The following is a 24,611-nucleotide window of genomic DNA, read 5'->3' on the forward strand; positions in this document are numbered from 1 at the left end:
AGCCGCGCAAGCGTAGTCAGTTTTTTTACAGTGTCCCGTATTCATGTGCTTCATTCCAATATGTACATTCATAAACTACGTTTGAACTTTTGGTGCAAAAATATTTTAATATTATTATTTCATCAATATAAAATTTTTGCTGTAAGTAATATATGTATGGTAATAGATATATAATATTTAAAATATAAATTTTTGCTTTTTATAATTATTGATTTCTTAATTTTTGGTGCTTCTGCTATAGTGTGCTAAAATCGAATAAAATTTATAATCGTTGTGCGATATAAAAATGGTTAAATTTAAATAAAGTTGAAATTGTGATACAACACACTGAAAATAAGAATTAATTCAAAAAACATTTTTCGAAACAATAATTGAAAAGAAAATACAAAATGCTGGATTAAAATTTTAAAAATAATTGTTACTAATTGTAATTATCTAAAAAGAAGAAAATGTGATGCAACGTGATGAAAAGATAAAATAAAATAAGTGTTTATTCTTCTTTATGGTTATAACACATTTTGTAAAGGTGAATTAATTCTTATATTTTGAACAGAATATATTATCATAGAATTTTATTTTGTTGACGTGTTTTTATACTTACGTATACTTTGACATGTCAGGTTCTATCCATTTAAATATAAAGTGTATTGATTTTTTAAAATTAAAATTGTTGGGAAGTGAGCGTGGGTATGGCGGAAGAAAAGACACAGAGTGTGCTTCTTATGAAATCTATAGCCGAAAGCTTCTTTTATTATCGCTTAGGAAAAAAGTACAAAAACAAAAGAATGGTTTATAACAAGGTAGTAGCACGAGGAAGAGAAAAGGCGCCTAAATATAAAATAGTTTTCTTGGTTTATGTATGCTTTCCAAAAAAATAATGTCATTTTTGTATATTTTGCCGCCATTATAGCACAGAATACATAAGGGTAAAATATGACATGGATGCATTTAATAACTGTAAAATATATCTTTTTATATTTTTGTTTTTGTCAGTTATGGTATATTTAACATATGATATTATGATCTATAAAATGTTCAGTACCGTGGAAAAACATTCTAAAGATGCTACAAACAATCCACCGACATTCAGACCAAAAGCTTTATTGCCTCTTTGCAACAAAAATAGTATTAACTTTTGTATATGTAGAAGAGCTGTGTACCATCGAACCTTGTACCTAAGCGTTATGAGAATATAATGAGTTTTATTAATTTTCGAGAATAAAAATATTTAAGAAGAATAAAAACTATTAATTTTTACAAGATATGTGTGTATATTTATTTTCTACATTATATGTATTAATGTTTATTTTTTCGCGCGTTATTGAAATTTATGAAATAAATAAATAAAGTTTAAATTAGAAGATGTCACTTACGCAGTGACATATACGTTATTATTGTGATTTATAATGTCCTGTCCGAGAAAATTGGATAAGAACATGTATGACAAAGTAATAACTATGTTTCCAAAAATTATTAGGAATTCCTCAATGTTATAGTCAAATATTACAATCTGAAAAATATATGTAGCATATAATTTACAATTTAATTTATGAATAATATGCAGTTTTACAAAATTCTTTTTAAGTTGCTAACTTACTTGTTTTCGATAAATGTTATAAAGAGTTATAAACTTATAAGATTTACATAAAAACAAAAAATTAGTAGCTGATTGATCAAAGCTATTATTGGTGGAATCGCGATCACAAGTGAGTTAATAAAAAACAACATTAAAGAATACAATACAACCTATTTTTAAATACATATACACAAATTAAAAATAACACTTACACGATAAAGATTGAGGCTTAAACTAATTACTCCGGTTACTATTAAAAATAAGAACGTTATCTCAAATTTGGTCATAAAATAATTGCAGAACCTTTAATAATAAGGAACAGTTATTGCGCATAGTATATACGTATTATAGATTAAATACCAACATTATAGCCTCGCGATGAATATTTATGGCATAAATTAAGCCCTCATAAACCTTATTTTGTTTCAGCAGGTTAACGTTTTTTAGAGTGTAAATTTCCATTATGTGCTCGATGCGGTAGCTGTGAAAAATTTACAAAATAATTAATAATTTTTAAATTATGTAATTTTAACTTTGTTACGTTGATGCTAACACAGTAATTTTAGAAGTCAGATTGCATTAGGGGTCAGTAAAATTGAAACATTTATTATAGTAGGTAACAGCTAAAGAACAAGTTAACTTTTTTTGTATTTTCAATAGGTATTATATTTTAAGATTTCAGAGCTACACAATTAACTTGCCCGCCGGCCATTGATGCGGGCAGTAATTTTTTTTATGAAACTCAATGTTACGATTTTTTTATATGAGCATAGAGAATGCTTAAAATGTTGCTACTTAATATTCACAAGCATCATTAGATTTGCGCAACTCTGATTTATATTATCATTATTGTTTAAAGATTCATTAGTACAAAAATTATTATTACATTATGCAATTAACATATCGTTGCTAATACTTTGTTGAATTAATTTAGCATCTCACTTATCTAAATTGTTTCTACGTTGTTGTTTGAAAAAAGTGATCTTATATTTTGATAACACATTTAAGTAATTTATATTTAAAAATAATTTGACAAGTCTTTATATTTTGCATACGTGATATACTTTTTATTTCTTTAATAAGTTTTTTGCAAGATAAATGCTGTTAGAACTGTATTAAATAAAATACAGAGTTATTTTTTATTATAATTTTTAGGTTTTTTTTTACTTTACCTAGCAATTCTAAACATTCCGCAGGCATGTTGTAAAAATGCAATAAGCGTTGTCCCTGTGGCTACCACTGCAAATATTCCTATAGAGATAGCTGCGATTGTGTGGAATAAAAGTAAATAGAAATATTTTTCCTGGTCAACAAAATATTCAGCCATAACCTGTAAGTGACGTGGTCGAGACTGGTTTACCGATAAAATAAAATGAAAGAAAGCCGGCCATAAATGAACGATTATCATAGTAGACAGTCCGATGCCGACCATTACTAAACAATGTTACAAATTAATTTAATTAAATAATGCAGTAACAAATTTGTATTTTTGAAGTATTTAAATTTAGGCACTAATATGACGTTTTATACAACTCAAAATAATTTTGTTCTTAAAAAAATTTTATTATAATAAATTTGTTAATTGACTATAAATACAAAGTGTTACAGAAATAAAAACATAATGTCTTACTTGTAAGTATAATTGTATAACGTTTTGCGTTGTTACCGTATTTTTCTACAATAGCAATTTCTTTGTTGTCTTTTAAATTATCATACATGTGTTGAAGCTGTTCCATTAAGTTTTTCACCTGTTGTTTCAATAAGTTTTATGCTACGAGGATGAATCAAAAAGCTTTTACAGTGTCGTCAATTAAAATATGCAATTATTATGAACATTTAAATAATCAATTTTTTTATAATTTCCAAGTTTTTTAGTATATTCTTTCAGTAGCTAATTAAATTAATCAAAATGTAATATTATTGTAATCATAAAAGCGTGTTACTACATTCTGCACACAGTTCATTTTTTAAAATGTTTATTTTTAGTTCGAACACATAATAATTTGATAACTAAATTTATACAGGTTTAAAGAATGTGATAAAACACTATTTTAATGATGGCGAGCTTACAGCAACAGTGCATAGTTTTCTAATAAGAAGATTTTTTGTAAGATTGAACAACTATACTGTTAAATAAAGTATGTTGAAAACCATGGTAGTTATGTAGAAAAAACAGCTATATTTAGATTTCTATGATAAATAAATATTTTGTAATTGCTCAAAACTTATTAAATAATCTTTGTTTATCTCTTAATAAAGTATAAAAAGTTATGAGGACTTGTGACATATAGTTTTATATTCAATATATTCAAAGTTTATTAAAGTGAATACAATAGATATTTAACTTACTGTTTCTTGGTTAACGACAAACGCGCAATATTTTATCACACCCATAATATGAGCAAATACTATAGAGAAAACTTTCAGAAGGAGATTTGCAGTACATTTTGAAGTCATAAAGGTAGTAAGCTGTACAAAAATATTTTTTTAAATAAAAAGTATAAAGTATATTTTTTCACATAATGTGACGCTTTCATAAAAGAAATGTTCATGCAAAATTAATTGAAAAAATCGTCAGCACAAAATGATTTTATAGAAATAAAATTTTGAATAGCATATATAATAATATTGACATACATTAAATATAATAGCGGTTACTACTATGATAAAGAAGCAGATTATCTGAAGTCGAGCAAGTATCGATTTTTTATAAGGCCACAAACCGATTATCAGTAAAAGAATCCTATTGAGACTGAAATATCTGTCCTTGATATTGATCATCACTCTGCTTGCAATGAAACACGTTTGCTACAGGTGAAATCGACAAATTCACTCATCCCCACTTTTTAGTCAGTTGTTATATATTTTCCCTCTCTGTTTTAGCATACAATTGTAATTATTTTAACTTTTATAAATTTTAGCATTTTGTAATTTAATAAATTCTGTAATTCAGCCTAACTGCAAGGTACAATTGCGAAGTATACAAAATACTGCTCGCGACATTCACAATTTAACACTATTCTATTAGACGCGGTTGCTCATTAAATAATCGATGTAACAACAAATGAAATTTAACGGATGTGTTTTCTCACGAGTGGAGGTTCTAGGGGTGAAAGCCGCGCAAGCGTAGTCAGTTTTTTTACAGTGTCCCGTATTCATGTGCTTCATTCCAATATGTACATTCATAAGCTACGTTTGAACTTTTGGTGCAATAATATTTTTAAATTATTATTTTATCAATATAAAATTTTTGCTTGTAAGTAATATATGTAGTAACAGATATATAATATTTAAAATTATAATGTTTTGCTTTTTATAATTATTGATTTCTTAATTTTTGGTGCTTCTGCTATAGTGTGCTAAAATTGGATAAAATTTATAATCGTTGTGCAATATAAAAATTGTAAATTTAAACAAAGTTGAAATTGTGTGTGCAACACACTGAAAATAAGGATTAATTCAAAAAACATTTTTTGAAACAATAATTGAAAAGAGAATACAAAATGCTGGATTAAAATTTCAAAAATAATTGTTACTAATTGTAATTATCTAAAAAGAAGAAAATGTGATGCAACGTGATGAAAAGGTAAAATAAAATAATTATTTATTCTTATTTATGATTATAACACATTTTGTAAAGGTGAATTAATTCTTATATTTTGAACAGAATATACTATTATAAAATTTTACTTTGTTGACCGTGTTTTTATACTTACGTATACTTTGACATGTCAGATTCTATCCATTTAAATATAAAATGTATTGATTTTTTAAAATTAAAATTGTTGGGAAGTGAGCGTGGGTATGGCGGAAGAAAAGACACAGAGTGTGCTTCTTATGAAATCTATAGCCGAAAGCTTCTTTTATTATCGCTTAGGAAAAAGGTACAAAAACAAAAGAATGGTTTATAACAAGGTAGTAACACGAGGAAGAGAAAAGGCGCCTAAATATAAAATAGTTTTTTTGGTTTATGTATGCTTTCCAAAAAAATAATGTCATTTTTGTATATTTCGCCGCCATTATTGCACAGAATACATAAGGGTAAAATATGACATGGATGCATTTAATAACTGTAAAATATATCTTTTTATATTTTTGTTTTTGTCAGTTATGGTATATTTAACATATGATATTATGATCTATAAAATGTTCAGTACCGTGGAAAAACATTCTAAAGATGCTACAAACAATCCACCGACATTCAGACCAAAAGCTTTATTGCCTCTTTGCAACAAAAATAGTATTAACTTTTGTATATGTAGAGGAGCTGTGTACCATCGTACCTTGTACCTAAGCGTTATGAGAATATAATGAGTTTTATTAATTTTCGAGAATAAAAATTTTTAAGAAGAATAAAAATTATTAATTTTTACAATATATGTATATACATTGTCTACATTAGATGTATTAATGTTTATTTTTTCGCGCGTTATTGAAATTTATGAAATAAATAAATAAAGTTTAAATTAGAAGATATCACTTACGCAGTGACATATACGTTATTATTGTGATTTATAATGTCCTGTCCGAAAAAATTGGACAAGAACATGTATGACAAAGTAATAACTATGTTTTCAAAAATCATTAGGAATTCCTCAATACTATAGTCGAATATTACAATCTGAAAAATATATCTAGCATATAATTTACAATTTAATTTATGAATAATATGCAGTTTTACAAAATTCTTTTTAAGTTGCTAACTTACATGTTTTCGATAAACGTTATAAAGAATTATAAAATTATAAGGTTTACATAAAGACAAAAAATTAGTACATAGAGCTGATTGATTAGAGCTATTATTGGTGGAATCGCGATCACAAGTGAGTTAATAAAAAACAATATTAAAAAATACAATGCAACCGATTTTTAAATACATATTCACAAATTAAAAATAACACTTACACGATAAAGATTGAGGCTTAAACTAATTACTCCGGATACTATTAAAAATAAGAACGTTATCTCAAATTTGGTATTAAAATAATTGCAGAACCTTTAATAATAAGAAACAGTTATTGCGCATAGTATATACGTATTATAGATTAAATACCAACATTATAGCCTCGCGATGAATATTTATGGCATAAATTAAGCCCTCATAAACCTTATTTTGTTTCAGCAGGTTAACGTCTTTCAGAGTATAAATTTCCATTATGTGCTCGATGCGGTAGCTATGAAAAATTTACAAAATAATTAATAATTTTAAAATTATGCAATTTTAACTTTGTTACGTTGATGCTAACACAGTAATTTTAGAAGTCAGATTGCATTAGGGGTCAGTAAAATTGAAACATTTGTTATAGTAGGTAACAGCTAAAGAACAAGTTAACTTTTTCCGTATTTTTAATAGGCATTATATTTTAAGATTTCAGAGCTGCACAATTAACTTGCCCGCCGGCCATTGATGCGAGCAGCAATTTTTTTTTATGAAACTCAATGCTACAATTTTTTTATATTAGCATAGAGAATGCTTAAAATGTTGCTATTAAATATTCACAAGCATCATTAGATTTGCGCAACTCTGATTTATATTATCATTATTGTTTAAAGATTCATTAGTATAAAAATCATTATTACATTATGCAATTAACATATCGTTGCTAATACTTTGTTGAATTAATTTAGCATCTCACTTATCTAAATTGTTTCTACGTTGTTGTTTGAAAAAAGTGATCTTATATTTTGATAACACATTTAAGTAATTTATATTTAAAAATAATTTGACAAGTCTTTATATTTTGCATACGTGATGTACTTTTTATTTTTTTAATAAGTTTTTTGCAAGATAAATGCTACTGTTAGAACTGTATTAAATAAAAAACAGAGTTATTTTTTATTATAATTTTTAGGTTTTTTTTTTACTTTACCTAGCAATTCTAAACATTCCGCAGGCATGTTGTAAAAATGCAATAAGCATTGTCCCTGTGGCTACCACTGCAAATATTCCTATAGAGATAGCTGCGATTGTGTGGAATAAAAGTAAATAGAAATATTTTTCCTGGTCAACAAAATATTCAGCCATAATCTGTAAATGACGTGGTCGAGACTGGTTTACCGATAAAATAAAATGAAAGAAAGCCGGCCATAAATGAACGATCATCATAGTAGACAGTCCGATGCCGACCATTACTAAACAATGTTACAAATTAATTTAATTAAATAATGCAGTAACAAACTTGTATTTTTAAAATATTTAAATTTAAGCACTAATATGACGTTTTATACAACTCAAAATAATTTTGTTCTTAAAATAATTTTAATATAATAAATTTGTTAATTGACTATAAATACAAAGTGTTACAGAAATAAAAACATAATGTCTTACTTGTAAGTATAATTGTATAACGTTTTGCGTTGTTACCGTATTTTTCTACAATAGCAATTTCATTATTGTCTTTTAAATTATCACACATGTGTTGAAGTTGTTCCATTAAGTTTTTCACCTGTTGTTTTAATAAGTTTTATGCTACGAGAATGAATCGGAAAAGCTTTTACAGTGTTATCATTAAAAATATGCATTTATTATGAAAATTTGAATAATTTTTTTTTTTTTTATAATTACCAAGTTTTTCAGTATATTTTTTCAGTAACCAATTAATTTTGCACCAAAGCATAATATTGTTATCATCATAAAATTGTTTTACCACATTCAGCACATAGTTTATTCTTTCATATTTTTTTTTATGACTCAAATGCATAATAATTTGATAACGCCAAATCCACACAGTTAAAGGAGACGATAAGATGTTTTTCTAATAATGATAAGCTTACTGCATCATTGCATAACTGAATAATTTTCTAATCAGAAGATTTTTTTGTAAAATTGAAAAAGTGCACTGTTAAAAAGAAATATGTTGAAAAAACATGGTAATTATGTAGAAAAATCAGCTGTGTTTAGATTTTTATAAATAAATATTTCTGTAATTGCTTAAAACTTATTAAATAATCTTATTTTATATCTTAATAACGTATAAAAAAATTATGAGGTCCGGATACATATAATTTTATTCAAAGTTTGTTAAAATGAATAGAATAGAATATTTAACTTACTATTTCTCTATTAATGCAAAACGAGTGATATTTTATTATATAGCTAATATAAGCACATACGAAAGGGGAAACCTTAAGGACGAGATGTGTAGTACATTTTAAAGTCATAAATGTTGTAAGCTGCACATAAATATTTTTTTTAATAAAAAGTTAATTAAAAATTTTTTATCAGAATATAATATAATTATAAAGTACATTTTTCAACATAATAATGTGACGCTTTTATTAAAGAAATGTTGATACAAAATTAATTGAAAAATTCGTCAACACAGCAGTGACTTTATAGAAGTAGAATATTTTGTATGATACATATAATAATTTTGACATACCTGAAATATAATGCCGGTTGCTAGTGTGCTAAAGATGCAAATTAATTGAAGTCGAGTAAGTAATGATCTTTCATAAGGCCACAAACCGATCATCAGTAAAAGAGTCCTATTGAGACTGAAATATCTATCTTTGATATTGATCATCACTCTTCTAGCGCTAAAACACGTTTGACGGGAATGAAGTCAACGAAGCCTCGCATACCCCTTCCTTTTTTTATTTGATGATGTATTTCGTAAATTTTCCCTTCTGGCATAAAATTCAGCGTTCTGTAATTTAAGTTATCTTTTGTAATTTACCCTAGGTGCAAATTATTTTGTTCTGGCCGAATAACTGTTCGATTTAACAGAAAGTCAGCAGTTGTTGTTTTCTCACGGGAGAAGTCCTATAGCTACGTTGTGACAGCTACGCAAATGTGGTATCTATTTCCCACGGCGGTGTATATTCATTTTTATGTGCATTCTTAAAAGTTACATTTCGTGTTTCGGAGTGAAAATGTATTGAACATATATTTCATCTGTTTTCTACAAACTATTACTTATACTATTCAGAAAACATATACTATTTGTGTTACAATTTATAAAAATATTATATACTTATTATAAAAATATAAATTAATTTTATTTTTTATTTTTTGCATATTCGTATTCGCTAAAGCTAGTACTGTGCTAAAAAAAGATAAAAGTTTAAAATATTTTAAATTATAAAAGCTTTTAAATTTGAAGTATTGGAAAAATCTATTTTTTTTATAATAATTGGTGTAATAAATAGTAATGTAATAATCGACAAAGTAAATGTTAAGTAAAAAAAATTTTTAAATATCCATTACATATTACATGTCTATTAACTATAATTTATTAACTATCTAATTTAAAAAAAGAAAAAATTTTTAAGAAAAGAATAATAAAAGTAAAATAAAGTTGTAATTACTTATTTTGACATATGTATATTTGTCATACACTTATATAAATATAAATTGATTGTGCGAATACAAATCAATTATTCTTTTCTTTACATCTTGAACGAAAAACGTTATGTTTATAGAAACTTTTTTTGTGAACTAATCTGAACACTTTCGATATGACACATTTCATTTATTCGGAAATAAGATGTTTAATAAAAAATATATTATCATATATAAATTAAATATATATTAAATATTCACTGTGTCATCTTAAATATTCTTTAAGAAATTAAAATTAAAAATGTAGCACTAACATCCTGCGACGGCTCTGAACGCCCCTTCTATTATATTTGTTGAATTTATAGAGCCTTTACATTATATGTGTTTAAATATATATGTTTTATTTAACACAACTATAATAGCTGATGTCGTCATTATTGCCTTATCTAGTAGAATACACGACGGTAAAGTAAGATATGGATGTGTTTACTAGCTGCAACAAAATATATTTGCTTTTTTTTGTCTTATTAAAATATAATATAATATTATATAAAATGTCTTGTACCGTAGCAAAGCACTCTAAAGATGCTACAAACAATCCACCAACATGCAAACCGAAACTTTTATTACCTCTTTGCAACAAAAATAATATTAGTTTTTGTATATATAAAGGAACTATATACCACTGAATCTCATATCTAATATAATAACGATTTAGTATATCAATATTTAATATTATAGTAAAATAATATTGAGTAATGTGAAGATGTATCTTACGCCGTGGTATATACGTGATGACAGTTATCCGTAATTTGTTGACCCAGAAAATTGGCTACAAACATATATAAAATACAAACACCTGATATTACAGTAGGCACAATAAGTTCCTGAATATTATAATTCAATTCTGCTAGCATCTGAAAAAACTAATGTGCAAATTTCAATGTATTATAATTAGTTCATAATTTATATTATGATTTGTATTATACTTTTGTATTTACAATTTGTATTATAATTTTTAACTATAAATTAATGCGCGCGCGCATGTGTGTGTGTGTATAATAGTAGTAACATATTATTTATAAAAATTTTTAGAATAAATTTTAATAATAAATAATTTTAATGATAAATTTTAATTTGAATATTCATAAAATTAGGATGCAAATTTAGAATCCAGAGAATTGAAATTTTGAGTCATCAGATATTAAAGTAATATCAAAATGTTTAAATTTGAATCGTTTTTTTCTAAGTAATTGCATTCACAAAAATAATTAGTTTAGAGTACATATTAATATTGTAGATATACAAAAGTTATTTGAGCTATTATATATTGCTACGCAATAAGGATTTACTTTTCATTCGAATTGTTAATAAAATTGTTATCAAATGAAATTTACTATGAATTACAAAAAGAGAATTTACTGTTCATCAGTAATATAAAATACAAATAAAATAGATAATGTCTTTGCACTTATACTGTTTGGCTTTATTAGTAATAAGTAATACTTATTCTTATAAATTAAATTTTTTTGATTCTTTAATGATAATATAAAATTAAAAATTTTCAGAGATAAAAAAGTACTTAGGTAAGTTAAGTCAGTTAAAACATTCATTACATTGCAATTATAAGTTTAATAATATAAAATAACGTTTAAAAATAACATTTATTTTCTTTAAACGTCTAATTACAAATAATATGTCTTACCCGTAAAATATTGAAGCTTAAACTACTCACTCCGAGTATTATCAAAAACATAAAAGACATCTCAAAATTGGTTATTAGATACGTGGAAAACCTTTTAAACAAAAAAAATCTGTATATACGGGTTTATGTTATTTTAAATAAATATATAAATATAAATGGAAAAATACAAACATCATAGCTTTCCGATGAATATCTACGGCACGAATCATCTCTTTATAAACCAAATTAATATCTTGTGACATATAAAATTTCATAGCGTATTTAATACGATAACTGTAAATAATTAATTAAAAAAAACAGTTATAGTTTTGACTGATTTTGACATCCTTTCGAAAATACACTATCAATTCAATTTTTTGTAGTAAAACGTAATAGTAAAAATGTATTTATTTAATTAAATATATATTAATTAAATATATACATGTTTTTTATTAATTGTTGTTCTATATTATACAGATTTTTAAATTTTTCATTGTTACCATTTATTATTTGTTGCTTTGTTACTAATTTAAAAAAATTTTATAGTAGATAAATAGTATTTGGTTAAACTTAAAATTTATTTACTGTTTTTATACTTGTTTTTTACCTAGCAATTTGGAACATTCCGCAAACATATTGCAAATATGCCATAAGTATTGTTCCTGTTGCTAATAGAACAATTATCCCTATAAACATAGTTACGTTTTGATGCAGTAAAAATAAGTGGAAATACTTTTCTTGGTCAACAAAATATTCGGTCATAATTTCCAAGCGTCGTGGTTGAGAGTTGTTTACTGACAAAATAATATGAAGAATATCCGGCCATATTTGAATGATCGTAATAACAAACATAACACTGATGGTCAATACTAAATACAACATTATAAACAAGTAATATTTTAATCATACATTATAATAAACTATAATGCCTTATAATAAACTTGTATTTTTGAACTTTAGGCCTTAAAGCGTGCGTTGTTACATGTAACTAAAAATGTCTTATGTTGTACAAATATTTAAGTATTAAATTTGTTAAATATTTTAAATGCAAAACGTAACAAAAATTTAAAAAAATTTATTAGATTAAAATATTGTCTTACTTGTAAATATACATGTATAACGTTTTGCGTTGCCCCCGCATTTTTCGATAATAGCGATTTCGTTTTTATCATTTAAATCATCCCAAATTTGTTGGAGTTGTTCCAGCAAATACTTTATCTGTTGTTTCAACAGGTTAAGTTAAGTTTCTAAGCACTTATTTTGATAAAATAAAAAATAATTTTGGAATTTATCATATAAAAGTTTATGCATTACAAATAATATTTAAATATAACAAATGTTCAACTTACTGTTTCGGCGTTAACACAAAATGAAATATACTTCACCACAAAAGTCATACAAGTAGGTACGAAAGCAAAAATGTTTATAACAAGTTCTATGGTACAGTTTGAAGTCATAAATGTTGTAAGCTGCAAATGACATTTTTATTCAACAAGATACAATAACAATAAATCTTACTAGCAAACTGTGACATTTATCTATTATAGTTATTCTACATGTACAACAAAATTGTAATAAATAATTGTAAATAATAATTTGGTAATAATGTATGACAGTGTATTCATAATAAGATGTACACATAAAGAGCCTGAGAGGAAAGAGAATGCTTTATGAAATATTCGAACTTTTGTGTTAGAGTTATAATGAAGAAATACAAAAATATTTTAAAAAATCCATAGAAAAAGAAGTTTAATTAATATTATTTCAAAAACATTTTACATTAGTTACATGAATATGCAATAAGAAATAGAAAATTTTATTTAAATGAAATTTTATGTAAACAATTCAAATTGGTTTTTACTTAATTTTGATAACATTATTGGACTTCTTATCACTATTACTATATTATGTATAATTTAAAACTTTACGATTTTTATGTTTCACATTTTTTTCCAAAATATTTAGTTATCGCAACATTTAGACAGTCCGCGTTTTTTCATATTTTACATAATAATCTAATCGAAATGTTGTGACATACCTGAAATATAACAAGACTGACTATACTACTAAAACAGCATATAAAGTGAAGTTGAGCAAGTTTCGATTTTTGATAAGGCCATAAACCAATTGCCAGCAAAAGAGTCCGATGGAGACTGAAAAATCTATCTTCTATACTGATCATGTCTCTACTGGCACTAAAACACATTTGACGGAACGAAAGACGGTAGAGGCTTTCTCATCCCCACTTTTTACTCAGTTTATTCAATATTTACAAGACCTCTTTTTCGCGTAAAATTCAGTATAATTTAAATAAACTTTGTAATTCCGCATCTACATCGCAAAATGACACAATACACTGCTATGAAATACTACTATAAGATCGGAACATTCGCAATTTTACATTTCTTGAAAAAACGAAAGTCGATTATCGAACACCGAATGAAATTTAACAGATGTACTTTTCTCATAGAATTGCATTTACGAAAGAAATTCTCGGGTGAAACTCACGCAAGCGTACTCGTCGCTTCTCACGATGACCTATATCTATGTACTTTATTCCGACGTGTCTTGTCCATACTATGTTGCGTCTATATAACGTTCCATATCGTTTGAACTATTAGTAAAGATAATTAAAAACCGTCGTATCTACAATACAATATAATGTTGTTGCCTGCAAACAGTATTTATTACTAAAAATAAAGCTTTGCTTTTTGTATATATTATTTCTATTTAAGAAATCACTTCGAATATTATCATAAACATAAATAACATCTCAAATTTATTTATTAGATATTAGATGTGTAGAAAATTTAAAAAAAAATCGGTGTATGTTATTATACATACTATCATACATAATATCATAAGTGTAAATGGAGAAATACCAACATCATATATTTCCGATGAACATGCATTCCGATGAACGGCATGAATTATTTTTCTATAAACCAGATTCTTATATGACAAATTAACATCCTGTGGCGTATGATATATTTTATTGCGTTCTCAATAGGGTAACTGTGAATATTTGTAAAATTGCAATATATTTAAATTAAGGGGAGTGGATAGAAGAAATGAATTAATGTCTGCATATTTCCAAAAATTATATATCAAATATATTTTAAAACATTTTTTACTATTACTACTTATTATTTCTTTTTTTGTTTTTAATCTTATAATATTGTAGCAGATAAGTAGAATTTTGTTTAATCCAAATTTTTTCTCCTATTTTTATGTTTATTATTTTACTTAACAGGATAAAATATTCTATGCATTATTTGTAATACCTATTTTACACACCATATGTAATAATTAGTAATAATTAAAAAAGTAAATGTTAAGTAAAAAAAATTTTTTAATATTTTCAAATATTACATATGTCTATTAACTATACCTATAATTGAAAAGAAAAGGAAAGATATTTTCAAGAAAAGAATAATAAAAGTAAAATAAAGTTATAATTGCTTATTGTGACTCATTTTTGTCATACACTTATATAAATATAAATTGATGATACGAATACAAATCAATTATTCTTTTCTTTACATTTTGGACGAAGAGCGTTATGTTTGTAGAAACTTTTTTTGTGAATAACTAATCTGAACATTTCCGATATGACACGTTTTATTTATTCGAAAATAAGATGTTTAATAAAAATTATATTATTATATATAAATTTAAGATATTTTTTATTTACTACAACTATAATATACTACAACTATAATATACTACAACTATAATACTAGCCGTTATTATTTCCTTATCTCGTAGAATACATGACGGTAAAGTAAGACACGGATGTGTTTACTAGCTGCAACAAAATATATTTGCTTCTTTTTGTCTTATTAAAATATATCTCTAAAATATAATATTATATAAAATGTCTTGTACCATGGCAAAGCACTCTAAAGATGCTACGAACAATCCACCAACATGCAAACCGAAACTTTTATTACCTTTTTGCAACAGAAATAATATTAGTTTTTGTATATATAAAGGAACTATATACCATTGAATCTCGTACCTAATGTAATAAACCGACATAATATCAATATTTATTATTAAAAATAGTAAAGTGATATTAAGTAATGTGAAGATATATATTACGCCATGGTATATACGTGATCGCAGTTATCCGTAATTTGTTGACCGATAAAATTGGCTAAGAACATATATGTAATACAGGCGCTTATTGCTACACAAGGCAAAATAAGTTCCTGAATATTATAATTCACTGCTATAATCTGAAAAAACTAATGTGCAAATTTCAATGTATTGTAATTAGTTTATAATTTATAACTTGTTTTATAATTTTTAACTATAAAAAAATGCGCGTGCGCATGTGTGTGTGTGAATAATAGTAGTAACATATTATTATTCATAAAAATTTTTAGAATATGTTAAATTTTAATTGGAATAATTCAGAAAATTAGGATGCAAATTTATAATCTGGAAAATTGAAATTTTTGAGTTGTCAGATATTAAAATAATATCAAAATTTAAAATTTGAATTGTTTCTTTCTATGCATTTTTAATTATATTCACAAGTAATATGTTTAAAGTACATATTATTATTTTAAATGTAGAAAAGTTATATATGCTACTTTAGGTTGCTACGCAATCAGGATTTACATTTTATTCGAATTGTCAATCAAATTGTTATCAAAAGAAATTTATTACAAACTACAAATTAAATTTACTGTTTATTAGTAATCCAAAATACGAATGAAATGGATAATGTTTCTGCACTTATACTGTTTGGCTTTATTAGTGACAAGTAATACTTATTTTTATAAATTAAGTTTTCTTGGTTGTTTAGTGATAATATAAAATTTAAAATTTTTTAAGCTAGAAAAGAACTTAGTTATGTCAGTTAAAATATTCATTACAATGCAATTATATGTTTAATAATATAAAATAACGTTTAAAAATAATATTTATTTTTTTTAAACGTTTAATTACAAATATCTTACCCGTAAAATATTGAGGCTTAAAGTACTCACTCCGAATATTATCATAAACATAAAAGACATCTCAAAATTGGTTATTAGATACGTGGAAAACCTTTTAATCGAAAAAAATCTGTATATGCGGGTTTATGTTACTGTGCATATTATTTAAAATAATATCATAAATATAAATGGAAAAATACAAACATCATAGCTTTCCGATGAATATCTATGGCACGAATTATTCCTTTATAAACCAAATTCTTGTGCGGCAAATTAATATCTTGTAACATATGAAATTTCATTGCGTATTTAATACGATAACTGTGAATAATTAATAGAAACAGCTATAGTTTTGACTAATTTTACTTTTGAAGATACACTATTACTTCAATCTATTACAGTAAAATGTAATATTAAAACTACAACATATTTTCTATTTATTATTATTATTATTATATATTGTGTAAGTTTCTAAACTTTTTATCGTTATTACTTTTTATTTATTGCTTTGTTTCTAATTTCGAAAAATTTTATAACAGATAAACAGAATTTTGTTTAACTCAAAGTTTATTTATTGTTTTTGTACTTATTGCTTTACCTAGCAATTTGAAACATTCCGCAAGCATATTGCAGGTATGCCATAAGCATTGTTCCTGTTGCTACTGCACCGATTAACCCTATACCGATAGTTACATTTTGATGCAGTAAAAATAAGTGGAAATATTTTTCTTGGTCAACAAAGTATTCAGTCATAAATGGTAAGCGTCGTGGTTGAGAGTTGTTTACTGAGAAAATAATATGAAGAATATCCGGCCATATTTGAATGATCACAATAATAAACACAGCACTGATGCCAAATACTAAACAATATTATAAACAAGTAATATTTTAATTATATAGTAGTGAACTTGTGTTTTTGAAGTATTTAAGCCTTAAATCGTGCGTTGTTTCATATAACTAAAAATGTGTCTTATGTTATACACAAACTTAGGTTAATTAAATAAATTTGTTAATTATTTTAAATGTAAAGCGTAACAGGAATTAAAAAATTTATTAGATGGAAATATTGTTTTACTTATAATTATAATTGTGAAACGTTTTGCGTGCTTCCCATGTTTTTCTATAATAGCGATTTCATTTTTATCTGTTAAATCATCCCAAATTCGTTGTAGCTGTTCCAGCAAATACTTTATCTGTTGTTTCAATAAGTTTTTATGCATTTATCTTGACAAAATAGAAAATAATTTTGGAATTTATCGTATAAAAGTTTGTACATTGCAAATAATATTTAAATATAACGTATTGTTTAACTTACTGTTTCGGCGTTGACATAAAATGAATTATACTTTACCGCAAGAGTTATACAAGCAAATACAAAAGAAAAAATTTTAATAACAAGGTCTACGGTACAGTTTGAAGTTGTAAATATTGTAAGCTGTAAATAATATTTTTATTCAAGAAACTAGAATAACAATAATTGTTACCAGCAAACTGTGAAATTTATCTAGTTATTTCTACTTGTTCAAGTACGATAAAATTACAATAAACAACAGTAAATAATAATTTGGTAATAAAGTATGACAGTATATTCATAATAAGATATATACATAAAGAGTCCGAAAGGAAAGAGAATACTTTATGAAATATTTGATACTTTATGTTTAAAAGTATTATAAGAAAATACAAAAATATCCCAAAAAACTCTTAGAAAAAAAGGTTTAATTAATATAATTTTAAAAACGTTTTATTTTACATTTCAGATATCATTTTACATTAGTTTCAAAGTATTCAGTATGAATAATAAATAGAAAATTTTATTTAAAATAAATTTTATTTTAAAACTTTAGATGAGTTTTTACGTAATTCTGATAACATTGTTGAACTTCTTATCAATATTATTATATTATGTACTGTTTAAAACATTACGATCTTTATGTTTAACATTTTTTTCGAAAATATTTCATTATTGCAACATTTAGAAAGTCGTGTTTTTTCATATTTTATATAATAATATAATTGAAATGTGACATACCTGAAATACAATAAGACTTACTAAACCACTATAGCAACATATTAAGTGAAGTTGAGCAAGTTTCGATTTTTGATAAGGCCATAAACCAATTGCCAGCAAAAGAGTCCGATGGAGACTGAAAAATCTATCTTCTATACTGATCATGTCTCTACTGGCACTAAAACACGTTTGACGGAACGAAAGACGGTAGAGGCTTCCTTATCCCCACTTTTTAGTCAGTTTATTCAATATTTACAAGACCTTTTTTTTGCGTAAAATTCAGTATAATTTAAATAAACTTTGTAATTCCGCATCTACATCGCAAAATGACACAATACACTGCTATGAAATACTACTATAAGATCGGAACATTTGCAATTTTACATTTCTTGAAAAAACGAAAGTCGATTATCGAACACCGAATGAAATTTAACAGATGTACTTTTCTCATAGAATTGCATTTACGAAAGAAATTCTCGGGTGAAACTCACGCAAGCGTACTCGTCGCTTCTCACGATGACCTATATCTATGTACTTTATTCCGACGTGTCTTGTCCATACTATGTTGCGTCTATATAACGTTCCGTATCGTTTGAACTATTAGTAAAGATAATTAAAAATTGTCATATCTACAATATAAAGTTGTTGCCCGCAAACAGTATTTATTACTAAAAATAAAGGTTTGTTTTTTGTATATATTATTTCTATTTAAGAAATCACTTCGAATATTATCATAAACATAAATAACATCTCAAATTTATTTATTAGATATTAGATGTGTAGAAAATTTAAAAAAAAATCGGTGTATGTTATTATACATACTATCATACATAATATCATAAGTGTAAATGGAGAAATACCAACATCATATATTTCCGATGAACATGCATTCCGATGAACGGCATGAATTATTTTTCTATAAATCAGATTCTTATATGACAAATTAACATCCTGTGGCGTATGATATTTTATTGCGTTCTCAATAGGGTAACTGTGAATATTTGTAAAATTGCAACATATTTAAATTAAGGGGAGTGGATAGAAGAAATGAATTAATGTCTGCATATTTTCAACAATTATATATCAAATATATTTTAAAACATTTTTTACTATTACTACTTATAATTTCTTTTTTTGTTTTTAATCTTATAATATTGTAGCAGATAAGTAGAATTTTGTTTAATCCAAATTTTTTCTTCTATTTTTATGTTTATTATTTTACTCAACAGAATAAAATATTCTATGCATTATTTGTAATACCTATTTTACACACCATATGTAATAATTAGTAATAATTGAAAAAGTAAATGTTTAGTAAAAAAATTTTTTAATATTTTTAAATATTACATATGTCTATTAACTATACCTATAATTGAAAAGAAAAGGAAAGATATTTTCAAGAAAAGAATAATAAAAGTAAAACAAAGTTATAATTGCTTATTGTGATTCATTTTTGTCATACACTTATATAAATATAAATTGATGATACGAATACAAATCAATTATTTTTTTTTTTACATTTTGAACGATGAGCGTTATATTTGTAAAAACTTTTTTTGTAAATAACTAATCTTAACATTTCTGATATGACACGTTTTATTTATTAGAAAATAAGATGTTTAATAAAAAATATATCATTATATATAAATTTAAGATATTTTTTATTTACTACAACTATAATACTAGCCGTTATTATTTCCTTATCTCGTAGAATACATGACGGTAAAGTAAGACACGGATGTGTTTACTAGCTGCAACAAAATATATTTGCTTCTTTTTGTCTTATTAAAATATATCTCTAAAATATAATATTATTTAAAAATGTCTTGTACCATGGCAAAGCACTCTAAAGATGCTACAAACAATCCACCAACATGCAAACCGAAACTTTTAGTACCTCTTTGCAACAGAAATAATATTAGTTTTTGTATATATAAAGGAACTATATACCATTGAATCTCATACCTAATGTAATAAACCGACATAATATCAATATTTATTATTAAAAATAGTAAAGTGATATTAAGTAATGTGAAGATATATATTACGCCATGGTATATACGTGATCGCAGTTATCCGTAATTTGTTGACCGATAAAATTGGCTAAGAACATATATATAATACAGGCGCTTATTGCTACACAAGGCACAATAAGTTCCTGAATATTATAATTCACTGCTATAATCTGAAAAAACTAATGTGCAAATTTCAATGTATTGTAATTAGTTTATAATTTATAACTTGTTGTATAATTTTTAACTATAAATTAATGCGCGTGCGCATGTGTGTGTGTGTATAATAGTAGTAACATATTATTATTCATAAAAATTTTTAGAATATGTTAAATTTTAATTGGAATAATTCAGAAAATTAGGATGCAAATTTAGAATCTGGAAAATTGAAATTTTTGAGTTGTTAAATATTAAAATAATATCAAAATTTAAAATTTGAATCGTTTCTTTCTATGCATTTTTAATTACATTCACAAGTAATTAGTTTGAAGTACATATTATTATTTTAAATGTAGAAAAGTTATATAAGCTACTTTAGGTTGCTACGGAATCAGAATTTACATTTTATTCGAATTCTCAATCAAATTGTTATCAAAAGAAATTCATTACAAACTACAAAATAAATTTACTGTTTATTAGTAATCCAAAATACGAATGAAATGGATAATGTTTCTGCACTTATACTGTTTGGCTTTATTAGTGACAAGTAATACTTATTCTTATAAGTTAAGTTTTCTTGGTTGTTTAGTGATAATATAAAATTTAAAATTATTTGAGCTAGAAAAGAACTTAGTTATGTCAGTTAAAATATTCATTACAATGCAATTATAAGTTTAATAATATAAAATAACGTTTAAAAATAATATATATTTTCTTTAAACGTCTAATTACAAATATCTTACCCGTAAAATATTGAGGCTTAAAGTACTCACTCCGAATATTATCATAAACATAAAAGACATCTCAAAATTGGTTATTAGATAGGTAGAAAACCTTTTAAACGAAAAAAATCTGTATATGCGGGTTTATGTTACTGTGCATATTATTTAAAATAATATCATAAATATAAATGGAAAAATACAAACATCATAGCTTTTCGATGAATATCTATGGCACGAATCATCCCTTTATAAACCAAATTCTTGTGCGGCAAATTAATATCTTGTAACATATGAAATTTCATTGCGTATTTAATACGATAACTGTGAATAATTAATAGAAACAGCTATAGTTTTGACTAATTTTACTTTTGAAGATACACTATTACTTCAATCTATTATAGTAAAATGTAATATTAAAACTACAACATATTTTTTATTTATTATTATTATTATTATTATTATTATATATTGTGTAAGTTTCTAAACTTTTTATCGTTATTACTTCTTATTTATTGCTTTGTTTCTAATTTCGAAAAATTTTATAACAGATAAACAGAATTTTGTTTAACTCAAAGTTTATTTATTGTTTTTGTACTTATTGCTTTACCTAGCAATTTGAAACATTCCGCAAGCATATTGCAGGTATGCCATAAGCATTGTTCCTGTTGCTAGTGCACCGATTAACCCTATACCGATAGTTACATTTTGATGCAGTAAAAATAAGTGGAAATATTTTTCTTGGTCAACAAAGTATTCAGTCATAAATTGTAAGTGTCGTGGTTGAGAGTTGTTTACCGAGAAAATAATATGAAGAATATCCGGCCATATTTGAATGATTACATTAGTAAACACAGCACTGATGCCAAATACTAAACAATATTATAAACAAGTAATATTTTAATTATATAGTAGTGAATTTGTGTTTTTGAAATATTTAAGCTTCAAATCGTGCGTTGTTTCATATAACTAAAAATGTGTCTTATGTTATACACAAACTTAGGTTAATTAATTAAATTTGTTAATTATTTTAAATGTAAAGCGTAACAGGAATTAAAAAATTTATTGGATGAAAATATTGTCTTACTTATAATTATAATTGTATAACGTTTTGCGTGCTTCCCATGTTTTTCTATAATAGCAATTTCATTTTTATCTGTTAAATCATCCCAAATTCGTTGTAGCTGTTCCAGCAAATACTTTACCTGTTGTTTCAATAAGTTTTTATGCATTTATCTTGACAAAATAGAAAATAATTTTGGAATTTATCGTATAAAAGTTTGTACATTGCGAATAATATTTAAATATAACGAATTGTTTAACTTACTGTTTCGGCGTTGACATAAAATGAATTATACTTTACCACAAGAGTTATACAAGCAAACACAAAAGAAAAAATTTTAATAACAAGGTCTACGGTACAGTTTGAAGTTGTGAATGCTGTAAGCTGTAAATAATATTTTTATTCAAGAAACTAGAATAACAATAATTGTTACCAGCAAACTGTGAAATTTATCTAGGTAATTCTACTTGTTTAAGTACGATAAAATTACAATAAACAATAGTAAATAATAATTTGGTAATAAAGTATGACAGTATATTCATAATAAAATATATACATAAAGAGCCCGAAAGGAAAGAGAATACTTTATGAAATATTTGATACTTTATGTTTAAAAGTATTATAAGAAAATACAAAAATATCCCAAAAACTCTTAGAAAAAAAGGTTTAATTAATATAATTTTAAAAACGTTTTATTTTACATTTCAGATATCATTTTACATTAGTTTCAAAGTATTCAGTATGAATAATAAATAGAAAATTTTATTTAAAATAAATTTTATTTTAAAACTTTAGATGAGTTTTTACGTAATTCTGATAACATTGTTGAACTTCTTATCAATATTATTATATTATGTACTGTTTAAAACATTACGATTTTTATGTTTAACATTTTTTTCGAAAATATTTTATTATCGCAACATTTAGAAAGTCGTGTTTTTTTATATTTTATATAATAATGTAATCGAAATGTGACATACCTGAAATACAATAAGACTTACTAAACCACTATAGCAACATATTAAGTGAAGTTGAGCAAGTTTCGATTTTTGATAAGGCCATAAACCAATTGCCAGCAAAAGAGTCCGATGGAGACTGAAAAATCTATCTTCTATACTGATCATGTCTCTACTGGCACTAAAACACGTTTGACGGAACGAAAGACGGTAGAGGCTTCCTCATCCCCACTTTTTAGTCAGTTTATTCAATATTTTCTAAGATCTTTTTTTCGCAAAAAATTTAGTATAATTTAAGTAAATTTTTGTAACTCCACATAACTACGTCGCAAAATGGCACAATATACTACTGTGAGAATTACTACTATGAGATCGGAACATTCGCAATTTAATATTTCTTGAAAAAACGAAGGTTGATTATCGAACACCGAATGAAATTTAACAGATGTACTTTTCTCATAGAATTGCATTTACGAAAGAAATTCTCGGGTGAAACTCACGCAAGCGTACTCGTCGCTTCTCACAATGACCTATATCTATGTACTTGATTCCGACGTGTCTTGTCTATACTATGTTGCGTTTATATAACGTTCCGTATCGTTTGAACTATTAGTAAAGATAATTAAAAACCGTCATATTTACAATATAAAGTTGTTGCCTGCAAACAGTATTTATTACTAAAAATAAAGCTTTGCTTTTTGTATATATTATTTCTATTTAAGAAATCACTTCGAATATTATCATAAACATAAATAACATCTCAAATTTATTTATTAGATATTAGATGTGTAAAAAATCTTAAAAAGAATCGGTGTATGTTATTATACATACTATCATACATAATATTGTTACGCCTGTGCTTTTCGCCGCTGATGCTGTGTGTTACAGCTGACGGACCGATCGATAATATCGATCGGTCACTATAAAGTTAAAGCCATATGGCATTTGTAAATAACAAGAGTTTTTCTTATATTTGTTGTCAAGACGATATCGATTAGCGGCTTAGAGGGTCTCTATGACAGTTTGTAAACAAGCTGTCATATGTCAGATCTTCGGTAGCTGTCTGCTCGGGCGGACGTATATGACAGCTCCGATCTTTCAATCTTATTTTCGGTTATTTATTGTATGAGTTACTGTTGAATTACTGTTCTTATTAAAGTGTTCTCTGTTTTGTTGAAACATTGTGTTGTGTTCTTTA

The 24,611-nt window shown here is 25.3% G+C and overlaps 3 protein-coding genes and 1 long non-coding RNA gene across 7 annotated transcripts in view; 1 reads left to right on the top strand and 3 right to left on the bottom strand.

Annotated features, from left to right (window-relative positions):
- Positions 1-70: 70 nt before the first annotated feature.
- Positions 71-24,611, top strand: part of LOC136999456 (uncharacterized) — a 34,960-nt gene continuing 10,419 nt past the window's right edge. Inside the window, exon 1 of the long non-coding RNA XR_010889825.1 lies at positions 71-141. This is a non-coding gene — a long non-coding RNA (uncharacterized lncRNA). The remainder of the gene's footprint in view (positions 142-24,611) is intronic.
- LOC136999441 (odorant receptor 22c-like) lies at positions 701-4,532 on the bottom strand. Its single transcript, XM_067353557.1, has 9 exons — positions 4,214-4,532; positions 3,926-4,045; positions 3,207-3,324; positions 2,749-3,010; positions 1,941-2,057; positions 1,789-1,879; positions 1,374-1,510; positions 1,043-1,175; positions 701-955 (listed from the first exon to the last, which is right to left on the bottom strand). The coding sequence occupies exons 1-9, from the start codon at positions 4,355-4,357 to the stop codon at positions 905-907; spliced, it is 1,173 nt and encodes a 390-aa protein (XP_067209658.1). The 5' UTR covers positions 4,358-4,532; the 3' UTR covers positions 701-904.
- On the bottom strand, positions 5,409-18,890 carry LOC105672515 (uncharacterized). Its single transcript, XM_067352823.1, has 26 exons — positions 18,526-18,890; positions 17,809-17,928; positions 17,569-17,686; positions 17,092-17,353; positions 16,698-16,814; positions 16,515-16,623; positions 15,649-15,794; positions 15,403-15,565; positions 14,053-14,158; positions 13,583-13,779; positions 12,894-13,013; positions 12,645-12,762; positions 12,152-12,413; positions 11,737-11,838; positions 11,566-11,656; positions 10,638-10,786; positions 10,426-10,558; positions 8,959-9,141; positions 8,630-8,749; positions 7,905-8,022; positions 7,447-7,708; positions 6,634-6,750; positions 6,482-6,572; positions 6,061-6,197; positions 5,734-5,866; positions 5,409-5,646 (listed from the first exon to the last, which is right to left on the bottom strand). Exons 1-26 carry the CDS (start codon positions 18,667-18,669, stop codon positions 5,596-5,598), a joined length of 3,669 nt encoding a protein of 1,222 aa, XP_067208924.1. The 5' UTR covers positions 18,670-18,890; the 3' UTR covers positions 5,409-5,595.
- Positions 19,448-24,014, bottom strand: LOC136999437 (odorant receptor 49b-like). 4 transcript variants are annotated; one of them, XM_067353544.1, is made up of 10 exons: positions 23,914-24,014; positions 23,438-23,678; positions 22,722-22,841; positions 22,482-22,599; positions 22,005-22,266; positions 21,602-21,718; positions 21,419-21,509; positions 20,553-20,698; positions 20,337-20,469; positions 19,448-20,255 (listed from the first exon to the last, which is right to left on the bottom strand). In XM_067353544.1, the coding sequence occupies exons 2-10, from the start codon at positions 23,579-23,581 to the stop codon at positions 20,205-20,207; spliced, it is 1,182 nt and encodes a 393-aa protein (XP_067209645.1). In that variant the 5' UTR covers positions 23,582-23,678; positions 23,914-24,014; the 3' UTR covers positions 19,448-20,204. The 4 variants fall into 4 exon arrangements, 3 of the variants coding, with proteins under 3 accessions (XP_067209645.1, XP_067209648.1, XP_067209644.1); XR_010889810.1 differs by lacking the exon at positions 23,914-24,014 and having other exon boundaries at positions 19,448-20,251; positions 20,567-20,698; positions 23,438-23,796; XM_067353547.1 differs by lacking the exon at positions 23,914-24,014 and having other exon boundaries at positions 19,448-20,251; positions 23,438-23,794.

The sequence above is a fragment of the Linepithema humile genome, chromosome 4 (genome assembly GCF_040581485.1).
Source record: "Linepithema humile isolate Giens D197 chromosome 4, Lhum_UNIL_v1.0, whole genome shotgun sequence".
In the NCBI taxonomy this organism is placed as follows: domain Eukaryota; kingdom Metazoa; phylum Arthropoda; class Insecta; order Hymenoptera; family Formicidae; genus Linepithema; species Linepithema humile.